Source organism: Protopterus annectens, chromosome 9.part0 (genome assembly GCF_019279795.1).
Source record: "Protopterus annectens isolate FY-2018-M chromosome 9.part0, PAN1.0, whole genome shotgun sequence".
In the NCBI taxonomy this organism is placed as follows: domain Eukaryota; kingdom Metazoa; phylum Chordata; order Ceratodontiformes; family Protopteridae; genus Protopterus; species Protopterus annectens.
Window position 1 is genome coordinate 1,305,592,343 of NC_056743.1, and position 20,750 is coordinate 1,305,613,092.

The 20,750-nt window shown below is 42.5% G+C and overlaps 1 protein-coding gene across 1 annotated transcript in view; it reads right to left on the reverse strand.

The window, feature by feature from the left end:
* Positions 1 to 20,750, reverse strand: part of CKAP2L (cytoskeleton associated protein 2 like) — a gene marked incomplete in the record, with an annotated part of 1,473,239 nt that overhangs the window by 909,478 nt on the left and 543,011 nt on the right. Inside the window, 1 exon segment of the mRNA XM_044084267.1 lies at positions 11,766 to 11,835. Coding sequence (XP_043940202.1) covers positions 11,766 to 11,835 — 70 coding nt within the window.

Here is a 20,750-nt window from a genome sequence, read left to right on the forward strand (position 1 = left end):
TGCCTGCAGTAAGGGCATTAGTGCTGCAGGATGGATAAAACTTTCCCAAGTGAAGAAGGTATTCGCCCTTAGCAGAAGCTTGGGAAAAAATAGCAGACTATTAGTTTGGTTCAAAGCGGTTTGAGGCCACCTTGGGAAGGAAAGCTAAATTAGTCCTAAGGGAATCCTTGACCTTATGGAAACCAAATATTGAGGTTTAAATGGCAAGACCTGCAATTCTGAAACCCTCCTAACTGATGCAACAGTAGCCAAAAACAATTTTCTAGGATAAAATTTAAAATTAGTAGTAGCAGAGTGCTGGAAAGGTACTTAAGTCAAGCCCTGCAGCACAAAGTACAGTTTTGTACCTACCATAAATGTAGATGTTCGAGTGCTAATACAGCTGCAGTCATAACAGATGGGTTCTCCTGCCGTCAGGCGGGTCCTCGGTCAGCCGAATTCCAAAGTCTAGGTCCGTCGTCGCTTCTTCCCTGACGTGAGCGCGCCAGGGGTATAACCAGCCAACGCCATTTTCTTCAGTTTTTCTTGCCCCAGATGTCAGGTGCCCCCAGAAGGAAGGCAATACATAAATTTGTGTAATAAAGCAATGCAATATAATCAAAATACAGTAGTTGCAAGCAAATACACCATAAAAGAATACCCCAATCAGGTTGTATGAGGAGGTGTTAGCCAATAGGCCTGTCCCAAGAGGGGAAGGAGGGAGGGAAACCTGGACTGCAGCTGTATTAGCACTCGAACATTTAGAAGTTATGTACTCACCATAACGTTCCATCTGAGTAGGTGACTTCATTCGGATGCAACCTGTGGGTATCGGATCCCTAGCTCCTCCCTCTTACCCATAACTGACTGACCTCAGATTGAGTTTGCCTCAAAATACTGACCACAGTACACTAAAACAGCATAAATACTGCCTATAAAGGTCAGGGGATGGAGGGGGGGATGGCATCCGAATGAAGTCACCTACTCAGATGGAGCTATGGTGAGTACATAAGACTTCATTCGCTCTGCAACCTGTGGGACAGAGTCCCTAGCTACCTGAATCTATGGAAGGATGTTGAGCCAAAGGATGCTCTTCCTCTAGAAACAACATCCACCTTGTAATGAGAAATAAAAGTATGAGGCCCAAGTAGCTGCACAGAGATATATCGCCCAACGAAACACGGGACTTAAAGGCGGCTGACGAGAAACTGCCCTAGTAGAATGAGCCGTAACCCTCTGAGGAGCAGGTCTGCCTGAAGTGTCATATGCCTGCAGAATGCAATTAGCAATCCATTTAGATAGAGTGACTTTAGATACTGCTTTACCCAGAGCAAATTTAGCAAAGGAGACGAACAGCTGATCTGATTTCCTGTGGCCAGCTGTCCTGTTAATATAAAACGTAATTGTCTATGAACATCCAAGGAATGCAATTTGTATTCTCCTTTGTTTGAATACTTGGGAAAAACACAGGCAAATTGATTGACTGGTTAATATTGGATTCAGAAGAGACCTTCGGAAGAAACGATGGATTGGTCCTGAGGCACACCCTATCAGGGAAGAAAGAAAGATAAGGCGGTTTGACACATAGAGCCTGAAGCTCAGACACCCTTCTGGCTGAAGTGATAGCTACCAGAAAGGCAGTCTTCCAGGAAAGGTATTTTAAATCAGCAGAAGCTGCAGGCTCAAGGGAGCAGAAGGGCCTGCAGGACTAAAGACAAGTAGGCGGTACAACCTCCTTGACTGGAGGCCTTAACAAAAACTCCTTTGAGAAAAGTTTTGCATAATTTCCCCATATAAGGAGCTGTCATGACCAATGTGATATGCGAGATAGCCGCCAATTGTACCTTAATCGTGGAAGAACTAGCCCCTTGATGAAAGAGGTCTGTTAGAAAATCCAGCACCGCAGACATAGGTGCTGAAAAAGGATCCACAGTTCTCTGTCCTGCCCATATAGAGAACCTCTTCCATTTACTCCGATAAACCTGTCTGGTGGAAGGTTTATGAGCAGCCACCAAAATGGCTTTGACCGGTGAAGAGATAGTCCTAATTAAGGTTGAGATTGGGAACTGGCATTCCCAGAGGGTGAGAGATGAGATCCGAAAAATTAACTAAAGAGGGAGGAAAGCCTTAACCACACACAACACTAACTGGATTAATAACAAAAACAGAGAATTTGAAAACTTTTTCTGTCAAAAAAATCTAATCTTATCGAAATCTGAGGTCAGTCAGGGGATCCGAGGTCGGATCCGATACCCACAGGTTGCAGACGAATGAAGTCTGCCTACTTCAGATCTACATTTATGGTAGGTACAAAACTGTACTATGTTCATCGTGCATACAGCTGCAGTCATAACAGATGGGTAGAATCCCATAGCTAAGAAAGGGGTGGTAGGCACTAGGTGGAACTAGGAGGAGCCAGAATGCCCTGCAAGACTGCAGTGGCAAAGCCTGCTCTAGTTTTGGAGTATAATGGTAGGTGGTAGTGCTTGGAGAAGGTATGCACAGAACTCCAAGTGGCTGCTTCCAAAATATCTTTGGTAGGAACTCCTCTGAGGAAAGCTGCAGAGGTAGCTGTGGCCCTTGTGGAGTGAGATCTGATGCCTGCAGGTACAGGTTTACCATGAAAAGAGTAACAAAAGCGTATGCAATGGGCTATCCATTTTGAGATTGTCTGTTTGGAAATTGGCTTCCCTTGAGCTCCTATAGCATAGGACACAAAGAGCTGTTCTGATTTTCTGAAAGGCTTTGTTCTGTCCAAATAATAACGCAGCTGTCTGTGGATGTCCAAGGAATGTAGTAGTCTTTCCCCTTTGTTTTGAGGATTAGGGTAAAAGGTAGGTAAGTGTATAGCCTGATTCAAAGCTACCCTGGATACCACCTTTGGCATAAAGGACGGGTTGGTTCGTAAGGAAACTCTGTCCTGATGGAAGATGATAAAAGGCTGCACAGCCATGAGGGCTTGTAGTTCCAATACCCTACGAGCTGAGGTGATAGCCAGAAGGAAAGCTGTTTTCCAGGACAAATATTGCAAATCTGTTGAGGCAGCTGGCTCCAAAGGAGGCAAGGTCAGCTTTTCTACAATGAAATTGAGATCCCAAGCAGGTATTGGTTGTTTCCTTGGGGGTTTTATATTCTTAGCCCCTCTGAGGAACTGTGTTAAGAGGGGGTGAGAGAATAAAGGTGGATCAGTGTTGTATTCTGCAGAAATGGCTGAGGCATGGATTTTGATGGAGGAGAATGAAAGTCCACTGCTTAGCAGCTCAGCTAGATACTGTAATATTTGAGGTAAATTCAGTTTTCCAGGATTCTGGCCCTTTTTCTCATTCCAGGCACAAAACCGTTTCCATTTTGCGGAGTAAGCTTATCTAGTAGACGGCCTTTTGGCCTCCAAACTGACATCCTGCACCTCCTTGGAGAGTAGGGTCTGTTGTGATGTTAAGGAATCTTCCATGCGGCCAGATTGAGTGTTTTCAGCTGACTGTGAAGAGTTTTGAAGCTGTGCTGAGTCAGAAGAGGAGGCATTAGAGGTAGGGTCCATGGAGGGGAAAGCGTCAGGCTCCTCAGGATTGGGTACCAGTGCTGTCTTGGCCAGTCTGGAGCAATGATAATCATCTTTGGTCTGTCTGCTCTGGTTTTTAATAGAACTTTGGGCAGCAGAGGAAGAGGTGGAAAGGCATAAACTGTCATTGTTGTCCAACTGAAAGAGAGCGTCCACTCTCCAGGCCTGTGGATGAAAAGTCCTTGAGCAGAATTTTGTCAATTGGTGATTTTTGTGGGAGGCAAAGAGATCTATGTCTGGCCTTCCCCATGCTTGAATTATCTCTGTAAAAACTTGAGGATGCAACTTCCATTCGTGTGGATCTGTCATATTTCTGCTTAGGTTGTCTGCCAGCGTGTTTTCCTTGCCTGGCAAGTACTGTGCTTGAAGTTCGATTTGTAATTCCAGAGCCATGTTCCAAAGTGACACAGCCAGCCTGCATAGGGGGTATGAATGGGTTCCTCCCTGTTTGTTTATGTACCACATTACTGTGGTGTTGTCTGTCCTTATCAATAGTTGACCTGGATGCAGAAGGTCTTTGAAAGCTATAATAGCATTTATTACTGCTAGCATTTCCTTTTGATTAATGTGAAGGTGCTTTTCTTTTTGGGACCATTTGCCCTGAATGCACCAATCTGTCATGTGCGCCCCCCAGGCGTAGTCCGAGGCATCTGTTGTGATGACTTGATTTGCTTGAGGCTTGCAGAATGGGAGACCTGTGTTTGTTTGGCATGCTTGAGCCCACCACAGAAATTCCTTTTGAAGACATGGAATTAGTGGTATTATTGTTTCCAAACTGTGGCTGTGTTGAGACCATAGATTTTTCAGGTACCATTGAAGTTTTCTCATATGCAGCTTTGCACATGGGATTAGTAGAAAGCAAGATGCCATGAATCCCAGAGCCTGCAGGATTTTCCTTGCAGTCAGCCTGGTGAAATTTGCTAGTGTTCTGAAGTACTGAGTTAGTTGCCCCTACTTCTCTGGCGTGAGGTAGGCCATCTGGGTGTTTGTGTCCAAGTTGGCACCCAGGAAAATTATTTTCTGAGAGGGTATTAGCCTTTATTTCTTTTTGTTGACTGTGTATCCCAGAGAATTCAACAACATTATTACAAAAGCCAGATGTTTCAGAAGGATGTGCTTGCTGTCCGCTTGGATCAGGCAGTCGTCCAAATATGGGTATATTTGTATCCCTTGAAGTCTGCAGTAGGCAATTACTGATGCCAGGCATTTCGTGAATACTCTGTGCAGTAGATAAGCCAAAGGGCAATGCAGAGAATTGATAATGGGTTGAACCTGCAAGAAATCTGAGGTATCTTCTGCAATTTTGTCTGATTGGGACATGCAGGTATGCCTCCTTGAGGTCCAATGTTACCAGCCAAGACTCCTTGCCCAGCATGGAAAAAAGCTGCTGTAATGTGAGCATCTTGAATTTTGGTACGAGTAAAAATGTGTTTAGGATGGATAGGTCCAAAATAGGTCTCCAATCTTTTTCCTTCCTTGGTACCAGGAATAGTCTGGAATAAAAACCTAGACCTTGTTCGTGAGTAGGTACCTCTTGAATAGCTTTCATGTCCATGAGATCTGAAATTTGTCTTTGTGCCTCTGCCCTTTGATTGTGTGGCAGGTTTGGCATGCCTCTCATTTTTGGAAGGGTGTGAAAATGGAATCTGTAGCCTCTGTTTATAATGTCCAGGATCCATTTGTCTTTTGTGACAATATGCCAATTTTTTGAAAATAATGCCAGTTTTCTGCCTAAGGGTGCTGCCATTTGAGCCTTGCTTGGCATGCAAAAGGGAAAGTCATTGGGCTTGCTTTCTGAATGGCTGCGATCTATCCTCACCACCTCTTTGTGTAGGAGCTTGCCATTGTCTGCCTCTAAACGATCCTTGAGATTGCCCTCTGTCCCTCGGGTGCCTGTATCTATCTCTTTGGGGTCTGTCCGTGGCTGGAAAGGACCAATTTTTGGAAGGCCAATTTCTACTGAAACGTGGAGGTTGTACCTGTAGAAAATCTTTCACTGTTTGCATTGATTTAGCCTTTTCCTCCATTTTCTTTAATACCTCCTCAGCTTTAACACCAAATAATACATCCTTTTGTAGAGGGGCATCTAGTAATTTAGCTTTGACATAATCTGGTAAGGATTGCTCCTTGAGCCAGGCATGTCTATGTATGACTGATCCTGTAACAGCAGTTCTACATGAGGCCTCTAGAGCATCAAAACCACATTGCAAGGTATGTTTACCCACTTGTTCTGCACTATGTATCAAATCCTGCAACTCCTTCAAGTCTGGTTGTTCAGGTTGTGACATTTTACTTCTCAACTGTGATAAGAGAAACTGTTGGTACTTTAGCATATGGAACTGGCTCGGAAGGTAATGGGTTTTTAGCAGTGGAGGCCTTAATTCCCTTGGGGCCCTGTGAGATAGTTTCTGGGACAGCCGCATGGCTTTTGTATAAAAATTGGTGAGAGTCAGGAACCCGGTAGTACCTGTCAGGCTTGATTGGGGCTGGAGGTAAAGAATCCGGGTTAAGGCAGGCCTCAGAGTACACATCATCTAGTATGTCCAAGACAGGAGGTATAGCCAGAGGACTGTGCTGAGGTAGCAAGAGAAAATCCCTAAGCCTTTTCTTGGAATCTGAGCAATCTTGGCCTTCCCAGTGGAAGTGTTCCCTTAAGGTATGCAAGGTTTCCCCAAATGAGTAATCCTCTGGGGAGACAGAGGGAATGGACTCCTCAGCATCAGAATCTTCAAAAGGGGAGTAAGAATGTTCCTGTTCATCAGAGTTCTCTGAAATAATGGAGGCCTGGTCAGAGGAGGGGGATTCTTCCTCCACTCTGGGCCTTTTGTCCGGGGTTGAAAACCCCTGATAAGAGTAATCAAATCCTCAGCCATTTTAAGCATCTGTTTTTTAGGCATGGGGCCTGGAGAAGGGCCCTGTGGAGCTTGTCTCTTAGGATGCATGGCTGCTTTAGACTTAGTGAAAGCCTAGATAGAAAAAGAAGAGGAAGTTCTGAAGACACTGAGAGGAGGCAGACCTGTCTACATTTTGAGATTCACCAGCAAGAGTGGCTTCAGTATCTGTAGTCGGGGTGTGGGCCGAGGAGCCTGCGACCTCGGGCACAGAAGACACCGCCAATGAAGTATCGTCGGTAGGCAGGGGCTGCGTAGGCGCCTCGCTGAGAACCGGACCACCTGTAGTCTGCTTTGGCGTGGTGTCGGTAGAGGCCGCGGACCTCGTGTGTTGGTCCTTATCTTTGCGTTTTTTAGACAAAACTGGAGTCGGAGTATCCGATGACATAACATAGTTAAATTTTTTGCCAAAATAGTGCTGGGCGAACTCTGCCCGACGCTTAATGGTGCGTTTGTTGAATGTAGCACAAAAACGACAGACCGAGACATCGTGGTCTGGGCCTAAGCAAGGAATGCAGAGGGAATGAAAATCCTTATGCGGTATTTGCTTCTCACAAGAAATACAATTATTAACTTTGTCTGACATCGGTCTGAGGCAAGAAAAGTTTCCCCAACGGGGTACTTAGCTTTCAAGAAGACTTCGGTTGCAAAATTTTCGTAATTTCAGGAGCTGGCCGACTGGTACTTGCGAACTGCTTCTGCTTCGGGCACCGCGCGGCAAGAAAGACTGAAGAAAATGGCGTCGCCTGGTTCTTTTATACCCCTGGTGCTCTGACGTCAGGGAAGAAGCGACGACAACCGACGCCGGACCTAGACTTTGGAATTCGGCCGACCGAGGACCCGCCTGACGGCAGGAGAACCCATCTGTTAGGACTGCAGCTGTATGCACGATGAACATCAGTAATGTCCCATGGTGGCACGAGATTTCTCAATTGCAGTCAAAGCAAAAATGACCTTTTAAAACATTCTTTTAAAGCCTGAAGGGAAACAAAAGGTTCTCCCACATGAAAAGTTAGACACGCTTGCTATCTGGTCTTTAAATCAGAGTAACTAGCCCCTATATGGAAAAGCTCTGTGAAAAACACAAGATAGAAAGCAAAGGAGACAAAATAATCTAAACCTTTGGAGTACACCCAAATTATAATCCTCCTCTTTTTAATCCTGCAAAGTTTCCTAGTAAAGGGATAAAATACAGAAAACAGAGGAAAGCCTGTAATTAATTACAGCCCATCATTGCAAGTGGAGAAACAAAGGGTCAAAATTGGGAGATTTGATGTCTGGGTGAGGCTTGCCTAATGAATGGGAGATCAGAACCGAAAAGGGGAAGCAGAACCCAGGGTGGGTGCACTGGGTGAGGAGATAGAAAAGAAAGTAAAGCTGTGTAAGTAAACTTACCATAACAGCAAGTATTCAGTCACTGCTGCAGTAGCCTAAGCTATATGGGCTAAATCCTGTAAGGGATACAACAGCCTGATACTTTCTAAAGCTTCCGGGCACCCTTCATGTAGCCAAAGCATTAGTCAGCTCAAGCTGAGCTGACTGGAAGAAAAAAAAAAAAGACAGGTTTGTGTGTCAAACCCTTCAGAGCTTTCATGATAACTGACAGGAGGTTGAGCCGGGTCTATACCACTTCGATGAAACAGCAGAGGTTCAAACACCATATGTTAGAACATCTAACCTCGAAGTCCAAAACCATCGACGAAGACTTAGAACAGTGATCCCCCACCCCCCGGGGGGGGGGTCGCTGTTCCAGGAAAAACACACACAACACAAGCACACCAAAAAAAACAGCAATCCACACACATACACTTAAAATCCTACATCTAACCCTACACTGAACTGTACATACACTACTATCTATCCACTTACCTTAACCCAAACCCTAAGGTCCGTCACTATCACACAGTCAACTGACCCGCGCCCTAACACCTATCCCACCCTAACCCTAAAGTCTGTCACTATCGCACACCCACCTCACCCGCGCCCTAACTCACCTAACCCACGCCTTACCCTAACATCCGCACAATCGCACCCTTACCTGAACCAGAGCCATAACTTTCCACCATAGTGCTGAAAATAGCTAAGCCGCAGAAACAGCCAACCAAATTCTTTCCCTGGGAAAGACTTCTGTGTTCCGCGGCTTCGTGATAATCAGTTTTCGAACTTCACAGTTCGAACATATGGTGTTTGAACTGCTGAAGTTTTGACGAACTGATAGGAACCCGGTTGAGCCCTGACAGGACACTGCTAGGAACAAAAATCAAATATCTACACACAAAAAGGAAGTGGAGGGAGGTATGGCTACTGCAGCAATGGCCATTCGATCATCAAATGTTTTGGTACATTTACTTACACAGCTCTACTATATTTTTTATACTGATTACTGCAGCAGTAGCCTAAGCAGTCCTAGAAAGCCTGACCTAGACCTGGAAAAGTAATCAAGTTTGTAGAGCATTGTAAAAGTATGAACAGAGGACCAAGTTGATGCTTCTATAATACTTCTACAGTCCAACCCTTTCCAACAAGCCATAGCTTAAGCCAAGATCCTGGTACAGTGTGTGCCTTGACCCTGCCTGCAATATTTGTGTTGTGGCTCGAACAACAAAATGTAACAGCATGAGACAACAATTTGAACAGTCTGCTTTGACACAGGACGTTTCTTCTTACCTTCACAAGAAATTACCACCTGCTCAGAAGTTCTGACAGATTTTGTTCTGTCAAGATAAAACCAGAGCGGTCTGTAGACATCCAAGGCATAAAGTAACCTTTCTCCCTCATTTTGGAGTTCAAGGAAGTACACAGATGGATATTTTGGCTTATAGTAAATTTGAATACCACATTAAGCATAAGAGGAGGATTAGTTTTCAAGAAAACTCTATCTGTGGAAAATGTGACGAGGCTGACTCACCGTAAGAGATTGCAACTCTGATACTCCTTGTGGATTGTCAGAGCAACCAGTAAAACTATATTCCAAGAACCTCAAGTCAGTCCAATGAGCTGGTTCTAATGGAGCAAGTGTTTGCTTCTCCAACACAAAATTAATATTCTGAAGAGCTGAGTGCGATAAGGGTAAGCAAATTTATTTATGCTTGTCCCCCCCCCCCCCCCAGATACCTTGCACTTTTACATCCTCCAACACTGCTCCCCAAGCAAAGTCTGAGATGTTTTATGACTGACTTCTTGGGAGCAGGTGGGAAGAAGTGGAAACCTAGATTCTTGGATATTCAAGGTCACCACCAAGTGATTTCTCTTTTCACAAATCCCAGTACTGGAATCCAAGAAGATAATGGATGTTTGTGCAGGGACTAAAGAGACGTTATATACCTTTGTATCTTTCTCATATGGAGGTTTACCAGAGGTATCATGAGAATCACAGATGACGTGAGACCCAGAATCCTGCTGTATTCCCTCACAGTGACCAAAGTCTGAGTGGAAAGCCCTGGAATAAATCTAAATATAGGTCCATTTTTTTTCTTGTGAAAGAGCTCTTTGCACTGAGGTGTCTAGCAGACACCCCAGGAACTCAATCCTGTGTGATAAGAGTCAAAACAGACGTCTGAATGTTATCTTGGAATCCCAGCCTGGATAGGAGCACTCTCACTCAAGTGAGAGATTCCTGTCACTTGAAAAGCACTCTGCAAAGATAAGCAACTTTTAAAATATAAGGTTACGAAAAAACTCAAGAGGATGACGGGATAACAAGGTGAAAAGTAAAAAAAAAAATGATTAACTTGGGCACTACCACATACTGGTCCACAACTGGTTCCCTAGGCATTTTCTTTCTTTGGCACCTGAAACATTCTTGAATAAAAACCTTTTCCCAATCAGGAAGCAGGAACTGTTTCTATTACCCCCCCCCCCCCTTCAGAGAAAGCATATGCTGTAGGACTAAAGGGAACAGAGGAATTTGGTCTGGTGGATGTGGATCCTGTGAAAGATTGATCACTTTCTAAATCAGTCTAAGAACCCATTTGTCTGAAATAATATGCTGCCAAAGACACAAATGGAGAATCAGACTTTCTGGAAGGAATAAGGGACTGCTAGGATGGTGGTGGGGGAGACAAGGCCCCCTACTCAGTTATTAGGACTTATTTGACTGTCCTTTGTTCTGGGGTGTTCCTGCTTTCATTTTTGAACATCCCTGCCATAGTTTAAATGTTTGCTTACCAGTATTTTACTGAGTCTGCATTTTGTCTCTTGCCAAAATTGGATGGAGCAGAAAATCGCATGGAAAATTTAGATGGTGGCTGAAAAATCAGAGTTTTCCTGTATCAGCTTATCTCTCTCAACATTTTTGAGCTCTGCAGCAGAGGGTCCCAAAACTAAATCTCTATCCAAAGGGGAATTTAAAACAATCATTTACATCCTCTAGGTAGTTCTGAGAATGCAGAGGCACAAACCTCCTCAACACAGTACCAGTGGCAACAGTCTTAGATGTATTATCTACAAAGTGTACAGTCCTTAAATCAGATGTTAAACAGAGGTCCCATCTGCTTGCGTTGTTGGCAATGCACGTGGATGTGAAGGATTCCTTGGCACCTATTGGAAAGAGTAGGGAAGTTTCCCAGATGCCCTGGTCAAATTTCTCCTAGGAACAACTCGGTCAACAAAAAATGAATGAATATTTTAAGAAAACCTGAGGGAAAAAAAACTAAAAGCCTACAAATTGCTTGAACAAACCTTACAGAAAGGTAACTCAAGTCTCAAAGGCTTTTCATACTGCAATACAGATCCAAACAAGTTGTTTGGAGTAGTGTGGGGGAAAACACCATCTTCTTCCAGACAATAAGCTAAACATAGTGGGACAGAATTGGGAAGGAGCAAAGCACCGTGGTTGGGAGATGGCATGCTAGGAAAGGTTTACCATTTGAGCAAGACTCATGCCAATGTATCAGTCATATAAAGTTATGACTCAAACCTCTTGTATAGAGTCTCCATTAACACTTCTGTGCCCTCCTCACTCATTATGTTAAAAACTTTTTACAACTTAGTCCACCTGTGAAGCAAGCAAAAATAGTATTTCACCTTTTAAGGCTGTACTGTTCTACCTAGTCATTTCATTCTTTTCAATAGAAGTAGCTGTGCAGTAATCTGTGATTAAGTTTTCTAGCAAAGAATACTCCCAAAAAGAAATTAGGCCGAATGTGAATGAGAGATTAGACACAAAAATGCCATCAACACTACAATTCATTACTTAGTGTCTGTGAATAAACAGATTCTTTCATGATGGAAGACCACATTAAATAACTGATCTTCACTAAAAGAAATGCAATCCTTCCAAATGTCCACACAAGACAAAACACAAGATATGTAAACCAAATATAATCATCACTTACTTTTGAAGGCTGAGTACGCACTGTAGTTTCCAATATTGGCTTTGTAGTATTCATATCTTTTAAGTATGGCCTAGAAAAACAGGACACTTCAGATTAATACAAGATAGCGTCCACCCTACAAGTACACCCTTAAAAAAGTATGCTTTCAGCATCACAAATTGAGACAGGAAACAAAGGCTAAAGAAGAGAAAAAACTCATACTGCATGGTTGTGTTGGTTCATTCATAAACATATATACCCAAAAAGCTCAAAGTAACAAAAACAGAAGCCAAACAGAGCAGATGTGGACTGCTAAATACAATTTACCTAGATTTACACCATTGGTAAAATCTTGTGCTGCTCCCTATGTCTAAGAGGACTGCATCCTTCACTAACACGAGAACTATTTGCAATCTCATGCTTTTTAAACTATCCCCACACGATATGACCGATGGGTGGGTTTCACACACCAAACCACCACTTCTGGGGAGGAATAAATCTCAGCCTTCCGTTATGTTTCATCACATCCCAGTCTAGTCAGGGTTATATAATGCTATTATTTTTTTCTAGAAAACCTTAACACTGTGTATAAAAAGGCCACCCAACTCCAATTTATAAGTAGCCGCAAAACAAAAAATGTTCAGACCTTTTTCTTTGTAAGAAAATTATAACTATCTTCTGCACATTAACACTCCTGTGATTTCACATTCAAATCGGTTTCTGATAAGACATCCTTGATCAGAGACAGGTTTAAAGAAATGCTTGCCACAGTAGCTTTCATACTGCACAGCATGGAAGACATGATTAGACATGATTAGAGCACTACAAACATTTAGCATTACTTTGCAAATTTTTTGTACCCTAAAAATGGTCTGGTATTACAACTTAGATGCACTATACCATGTGTTTTAGTTCTGCATTAATTCATGACGGTGTTACAAATATACAGTCTCTGTAAAGAGTCGTTTACAGTCCCTGGAAATACTGTCATTGTTTCTCTTTCACTGAATTATACTAATCTTTACATGACACTGAGTCTGCTCCAAAACTAAAACACTGATACAAGCAGCATTTACTTGGCACCTGCAGGGCTTGACAAAGCTTGAACGCCCTTCATTCTCCTCCACTCACTCACATACTGCAGCAAGTTTCCCTCCATCCTTCACATCTCATTTGCCGAGAGAAAGTATCACAAAAAATGCACAAGCCAAAGGATTGTTTTGACAGATCTGTATTTTAGGCAATAAGTACTCTGTCTAAAGTCTTCTTTGACTACTTAGCTGGAAAGTTCAGGGCAATGCATCCTTGCTGTCAGGGTTAGCTTCCCCCCACCTGCTTGGGAAAAGCAGAATGCTTTTCTTATTGTTTGCGCAGATGTGAACAAGGTTTTGAGATTCTGAAAAACTTGGAAAGATAGCCACACGGTCCCACCCCAAGGTATATACTACCTCTGTGTTATCTGCCTTGGGATGGAATAATTTAGATGACTCGTGAGATATACAAACATCTGTGAATCATATGCTGGAAAAGTGTGGGAAAGTACAGCTGTTTAAGTTGCACATACTGTAACAGTACATGTTCAGATAAGCTCACTGCTGTAGCTGCCTTTTGGCTGTATGGATTGTATCTTGCCTTACAGCCTCCCACATCTTAACTCTGTTGATTGGTCAGCCTACTGGAAGGAAATCAGCAGTAAGACTAAAGCAATCTTCAGGACTTTCTTGCCTACAAAGATAAGAACTAACTCATCCTGAACCTGAAATCCAAAAACTTTATATCGCAATATCAATAGTGTGGGGGTGTGGCTACTGCAGTAATGAGGAATGCGAATATCTGCTGTTATGGTAAGTGCAACTTGTATATCTGTAAGCATGTTCATCACTCTCACTGCTGCAATAGTCTTTTGGTACATGGGTTGATTACTAAAGCATCTCCAACATGGGAGGAAGGATAAGGGTCCAGGAATCCCTGGAGAATGGTCTTAAAGACAGTCCAGGACCTGGAAAAGGAATCCAGTTTAATGCTTTGTAAAAGTATGCAGAGAGGATCAAGCTGCTATCTCTAGAATGCTTCCAGAGTCTACTCCTTTACAATATGCCAAGTCCCTAATAGAATACGCTTGATACTGCCTGCAACAGATTTACAAAGGAGAGTATAACAAAAAGGCAATACCTAAGAGCAACCACCACAAAACACTTAGTTTTGAAATTGGTTGCCCCCTCCCCAATCATTAGAAATGATCAGCTAATCAACTTTTCTAAAGGACTTTGTTCTGACATGCTAGTACCGATCTGCCTAAGCATGTTCTGAGTACATAGAATCCTTTCTCCCTGGGACTGAGGGACAGATAAAACATAGGGAGATTCATGGCTTGATTTAAAATAATCTCTGAAACAACTGTGGTCGTAAGAAGGATTTGTTCTTAACAAGGCCCTATAGGGTTTACCCACCATGACAGCTTGCAACTAAGATACTCTTCTTGCAGATGTCAGAGCAATAAAGAATACAGTCTTCCATGTGATAAACCTTAAATCTGCCTGAGCAGCTGGTTTCCAGCACAAAGTTAAGATCCCGGGAAACAGCCACCCGTTTTCTAGCAGACTTGAGATGTAACCCCCCCCAATTTTAAATTTTTTTACCAAAAACAGAAAAGGGAGGATCCAAGGACAGATATTCCGAAATGGCCATAAAATGTACATCAATGTAGGAATAAGACATGCCAGAGGAAAAGAAATTGCACAAATGTTTCAGAAACAACAGTACATAATCCTTTATAGAAACCCAGCTATTGACTAGGCACCAACTAAAAAATCTTTTCATTTGTCAGTGTAAAATTTCTTAGTAGCAGGTTTTCTTGCTTCCTTTAGTACCTGTGGCACATCGTCATGAAAGAGGTGACTAAAAGGAATCAGATTGAATCATGCCAGGCAGTTAGTTGCAGTTGTTTTGAGATTGTGGTGTATAAACTTCTTGTGCAAGTCTAATCTGTGAGGAAGCTTGTGGTAATTGTCCTTTGCCAATTCCATTAGAAGAGAAAGCACAGTTGTGAAATTAAACTCACCATAACAGTAGCAGCTTAAATGATCACTGTTCCATTAGCCTAAACTATAAGGGTTATATCTTGCATAGTATAAGAGACGGCCAGCTTCCAAAGCTTCAGGGCAACTTCCACAAACCAGTTAGCTCTAGCTGAGCTGACTAAAGATAGGTTTGGGTGTCAAGCCTTTCAGAGGTTTTCTGCTGACAGAGGGATGCTAAGCACTAAAAGGACATTGCTAGCAAAACCAAATCAACATCCTGGCATAAAAAACACATCAAAACACAAGGGGGAATGGAGGAAGGGAGATGAAAGTGAACATTTTAACATCACCAAGTTTACTCTCAGAACTTTCATCATATTGACTACTGTTTCAGTAGCTTTAGCTATATGAGATCATATCCTGTATAGGATTTGACAGCTGTTAATCTTTCAAAGATTCAAGGTACCTTCCACACACCCAAACTGTTAACTCAAGCTGAGCTAAGACAGGCTTGACATAAAGCTTTCATGCCAACAGAGAAAGGCAGATGGAGCACTGAAAGGACAATGCTATGACCAAAAAATAAGTGTCCACACCCTGGCAAAAACACCACACAAAAAAAAAACAAAGGGGATGGAGAGAGGGGAGCAGCTACTGCAACAGAGATCATTCAAACATCTGCCACTATGGTAAGTTTACTTACATAAATACAGTATGTCCAACATATTGATAACTGATGCAGTAGCTATATGGGTAGACTACCCTAGCGTACTATGTTTGGGATGTGGAAGAGGAAGGGTCCAGGAGTCCCTGGAGAATGAACTTGGTAAACCCTGATCTAGAACTAGAGAAGGAATCAAGCTTGTAATGCCTTGCAAGCATATTAATGGAGAATCAAGTTGCTGTTTCTAGAATACTTCTAGAACCCATCCCTTTCCAAACAGCCACAGATGAAACCGAAGCCCTGGTACAGGAGGCATTGACCCTGCCTGGAATAAGTTTTGTTGTGGTGAGCATAACAAAAGGTAATAGCCTTAGAAACCATTTGTAAACAGTCTCGTTTTGGCACAGATTATTTTTTGTGATAAGTGACAATCAACCGATCTGAAAGATCAAAATAAGAAAGATTAAGTTTTGTCAAGATAGTACCACAGTGATCTGTGAGCATCCAAGTTATGGGAATATCCTCTCTCCCTCATTTTTAGGTTCAGGAAAGAAAACCTGTAGATGGACAGTCTGGCTTAAAGTAAACTCGGATACCACTTAGTTCTCAAAGCAATCCCGTCTCTGTGGAAAATGACATAGGGTTGACTCACCATAAGAGCTTGCAACTTAGCTACTCTTCTTGCAGAAGTCAGAAAAATCAGAACAACACTTTTCCACATTAAAAACCTGGCGTCAACCAGAACTACTGGTTCAAATGGAGTGAGTGTTAACTTCTCCAACACAAAAATAAGATCCCAAGGAGGGGCCACCGGTTTCCTTGGAGGCATCTTATGCAAAACCCCTTTCAAAAAACATTTCGACATGTGAATGCATGAAAAGAGAAGGCTCCATGGGTAGACAAGCTGAGATGGCCAATAAATGACCTTTGAAAGACAGTAACTCTCAAAAATTGTAAAATCAGAGAAATGCTAAGCCCTGAATGGTTGCTGGTTATATTGCTGGCACAAACTAGAAAACCTTTTCCATTTGCTAATATATGATTTTCTAGTAGCAGGCTTTTTTGCCTCAATTAGTATCTGCTGCATATCCTTAGTAAACAGGTGCTTAAAGGGAATTAAGACCCTATCATCCAGGAAGTCAACTGAAGTTAACTGGAGTTGGTGTGTATCAAACACCCCTAATATTGTGCAAATACATCTGTTCTGTGATGAAACGTACGGTAATTGGTTCTGGCCATTTCCAAAGGGGTGAGCCACTGCTGTCTGGACCAAAATGGAACTACCACAATAATCTTGGGGGATTCTTTCAAAATCTTCAGAAGTACCCTGGATACAAGTTGAAAGGGTAGACATGCATACAGGAACATTCCTGTCTAAGGTAAGGAAAAGTCTCTTTCCAGTCTTGTACAAAGCCTTGAAGCAGATCGTTGGCAGCTGGTTGTACAGAAAGGGGCAAACATGTCTACCTGAACTTCCACAAATGGATCAAGTTTTGGAAGGCCCTCTGATCTAGTTTCCATTCATGAAGGCCTGTCCTTCTCCTGTTCAGCTAGTCTGCCACACAATTTTGCTGTGAAGATGTATCCCAAGCTAACATGACTAGTATGCAAAAAGAGAACAACCTAGTTCTCCCTTGCCTGTTCATGTACCACACAATTGTGGTATTATCCGCAAGAAACTGAAGCAGTCACAGGGACCAAAGATGATTTGGAGAGATGTGTGCCTTGATCAGGGCAAACATCTCTCTTGTATTTTTGTGTCTATCTCTGTCCTTGGTGTCCCTTTGCATTTTTATCCCTCTTGAAACTACTTCCGAAGCAAAGTCCAAGGTGTTTGTGGTGGCGGACTCCTTTGGGACATGGAAAGAACAGGGGAGACCTGGATTTAGGGAAATTTGCTGCTCTATCAAACAAATTCTCTTTTGACAAATTCCATCACTGAAATTTGAAAAGACAAAGTATGTTGGTAACCAAAGAGACTTCAGATATTGTACCTTTCTCATGTGGAGTCTTGTCACAAGTATCATGACAATCACAGATGAGAATCACAGATGTCATGAGACCCCAAATCCTGAGGCATTCGCAAACGGTGACCAAAGTCTGAGTGGAAAACCTTATACACAGATCTAGATATTTTTTCCTGTGGAAGAAATGCACTTTGAACTGAGATGTCCAGCCGACACCCTGGAAGCACAATGCTGTGCAAGTGCCAAAAAAGACTTTTTTGAAGTTTCTCTTGGAAACCCAGCTTTTTTAAGATTTCTCACCCAAGTGAGAGATTCCTGATGTTTTGAAAAAGAGACTTTGCAAAGATAGGCAAGTTGTCTAAATAATCAAACATGGATATCCTGTAATGAGTTAAAGTTATAAGTGGAGTTGGACAATTTGTGAACACTCCGTGCAGTGGACAGTCCAAAGGGTAAGGCAGAGAACTGAATTTAATCCAGACACACAAATCCTTAGGAAAATACCTGAAGTCTGGATGAACAGGGATGTAATTAAATCTAGTATTACCAGGAAACTTAAATGAGGAAAAAGGTAGCAGGTTGTGTGAAGTAGCATTTTGAACTTGGGCACAATTACAAACAAGTTTAGAGAAGAGATCCAGAACTGGTTTCCAAGTGTACGCTATATTTGGCACTAAAACAACCTTGAATAAAAACCTCTCCCAACCTGGGAAGGAAGAACTGGTTCTATTACACCCCGGAACAGCATGTGTTGAAGGGCAGGGGGAAGTGAAGTCTACTCTGGAGTATGAGGAATTACTCCCTGGAAAGCAGGGATTTCCTTCCACTGCCATCTGTAACCTTTATGTCTGATCTTCAGAACCCATTTCTCTGAAACAATCTGTTGCCAAAGAAAAAAGTGATTATTCAAACCTTCTGGAAGGAAAAAGGGACTGAAAGGTTGGGTGGGCAAGGTCCCGTAACTTGTTGAACTGTCCTTGGTTTTGGGGAGTCCTGAATTCCTTTTGGACCCCTGTGCCATTTCTACTTAAATGTCTGTCTACCTGCATTTTGTTGAGACTTTTTTTTTTTTGCCAAAACTGGCTGAAGGAGTTAGAGAGTCCCTTAAAAAAATGGAAAAGGGGACATTTCCTGTACCAACTTGTCTCTGCGGTACAGGAACAAAAAACAAAATCTCTAGCCAAAGGAGAATTTCAAATCTCATTTTTAACATCTGTGAGGTTCTGAACACAGCTAGGAAAACCTCATCAATACAGTACCAGTGGCTATAACCCTAGAAGTAGTATTAACTGAGTCGTGCACACTGTAAATCTGAGTTGTGAAGCAGATAATTCCCATAAGAAGAAACTGCAGACAAAACATTACTCATTTCACAATTCGTCAAAACATATGACCGTGACAATTCAAACTTCTGAAAATTAAGTTGCAGAAGCATACCCCCCCCCCCCATACTTACCGATAATCTTCCCATCCTTGTCAGAAATTGTAGGCTTGAACTAAATATGTTTACCAGCAGTAGGATTAACTAAAGCTATAGCTGCTGGATCAGGTTTGAGAAGTGTATATAAACACTTGTGTGTCTTCTATCTGCCTTTTAGTGGCAGCAGGCTATCAGGAAAGTTGCAGGCAGTGACACATCCTTCAAAGCTGACAGAACTGGAGGAACGGGTGAAGGTTCTGGAAACTCCTTCTGTAACGGATCATAAAATCTTCTGAGGGACGGAGAAACCTTTAGTGCTGTCCCACTGAAAACATTCTGGAAACAGTCTCACACAGGGATCATCATAAACTGAGCTCTCCTCAGAGTCTAAATCAGAAGTTTAATTACCTGTGAACTGAGGGTGGAGCTATGAACTAAACCTCCTATTTAAGGGGTAAAATACAACATTCCAATGCTTTACTAGAAAAGTTCACCCAGACTCTGCCACAGCTTACTGTGAGGGAAAGGTTAGTTTGCTTTTGCTTTCTTGTACTTTGTGTTGCTTTATTGCCGCCTTCTATTTTGTATATTGTTGATTCATTTTCTTTACACTGCTTCACTTGCATTCTGCTTTTAATTTCATATTTAAACTAGTTCTCTTGTGAGATGCACAGAAAAAGAAGTTATGTACTTACTATAACATCCCATCTGTGTTGCCATTTTCATTCTTCCTCAACTAATGGAATCAGATTGGATCCGATCCTGTGATCCGACTCTGCCATTACACTAGCTCGTGGCCTCCAACAAACTCTTGAGCTTCTTCCTTACCCAGAATGCACCACCCCATCATGTCTCAGTTCTTATTTGTAGATTGATAGGAAGACTATAAAAGAAATGCCAGAACTGGAGTTCAACACAAACGACATAAGTGTCCTTGAAGTGTCTCATTCCTAGAGAAGTTGATTTTGAAAAAAGGTGCGAGATGGTGGGTGGGGGAGTTGAGGAAAAATGAAAATGGACAACACAGATGGAACGTTATGGTAAGTACATAGTTTCCTTATCTGATGTTGTTAATTTTCATTTATTCCTCTTAACAGAACAGAGTTGCCAGCTACCTAAATTCATGTGTGGACACTAAGGATATTACTGACTACGGTTGAGCCAAAGGCTGCTCTTCCCCTCGAGACCAGATTGCATCTATATCACATTGAATACGTGAATATTGAAAGCTCACGAGCGAATATTCACATACTTAAAAACTGTATTCCCCCACACCCCCCGCTAAATATATATTCATACACAGAGGTCGCACTACAGTGAGGAAAGGGCAAAAATCCCGATCTTCACTGTACTGCAAAAGAAATTCATAAACTTAGAGTACATGAATATTCGCTCATGTGAGCATTCGATATTCACGTATTCAATGAAGTGATAGACCCACTAGATCTAGTTTGTAATGAGCAAACCTCTCAACTGTACCAAATTCCTCGGTATTTACTGGTTTTGAGGGCAAAAATAATGGGGTGCCAAGAATTCCTGAGTGGCCCCTTCAATTCCTGAATTTCCCAGGTGTTTTTCAAATTTTTCTTTTTTTGCAAAGTTGTTGCTGACATCTTCACATGTGGGGCCATGCACGATGGCGTCAGCTCCACTAGGCAGACTGCCAGCCTGTCGGAAAGCTGAATTCGGCTGAGGGGTGGGCTCAGACTGTCTGTGGGTACTGTATCGTTTACAGTTTTGTTTACTTTACTCGTACTTTTTAATTCATATGTGCCAGTCGGTGCAAGAAGGACTGCCAGCTCAGCACACAGTGACAAGCTGCGTTTTAATAAAGTAATGCTTGTCTTTCGGCTTTTCCCAGTTAGGGGTCGCAACAGCGGAACTCCGGTCCGCTAATGATTGGCAGTGGACTTTACGGTGCCGAGCTGCCAACCA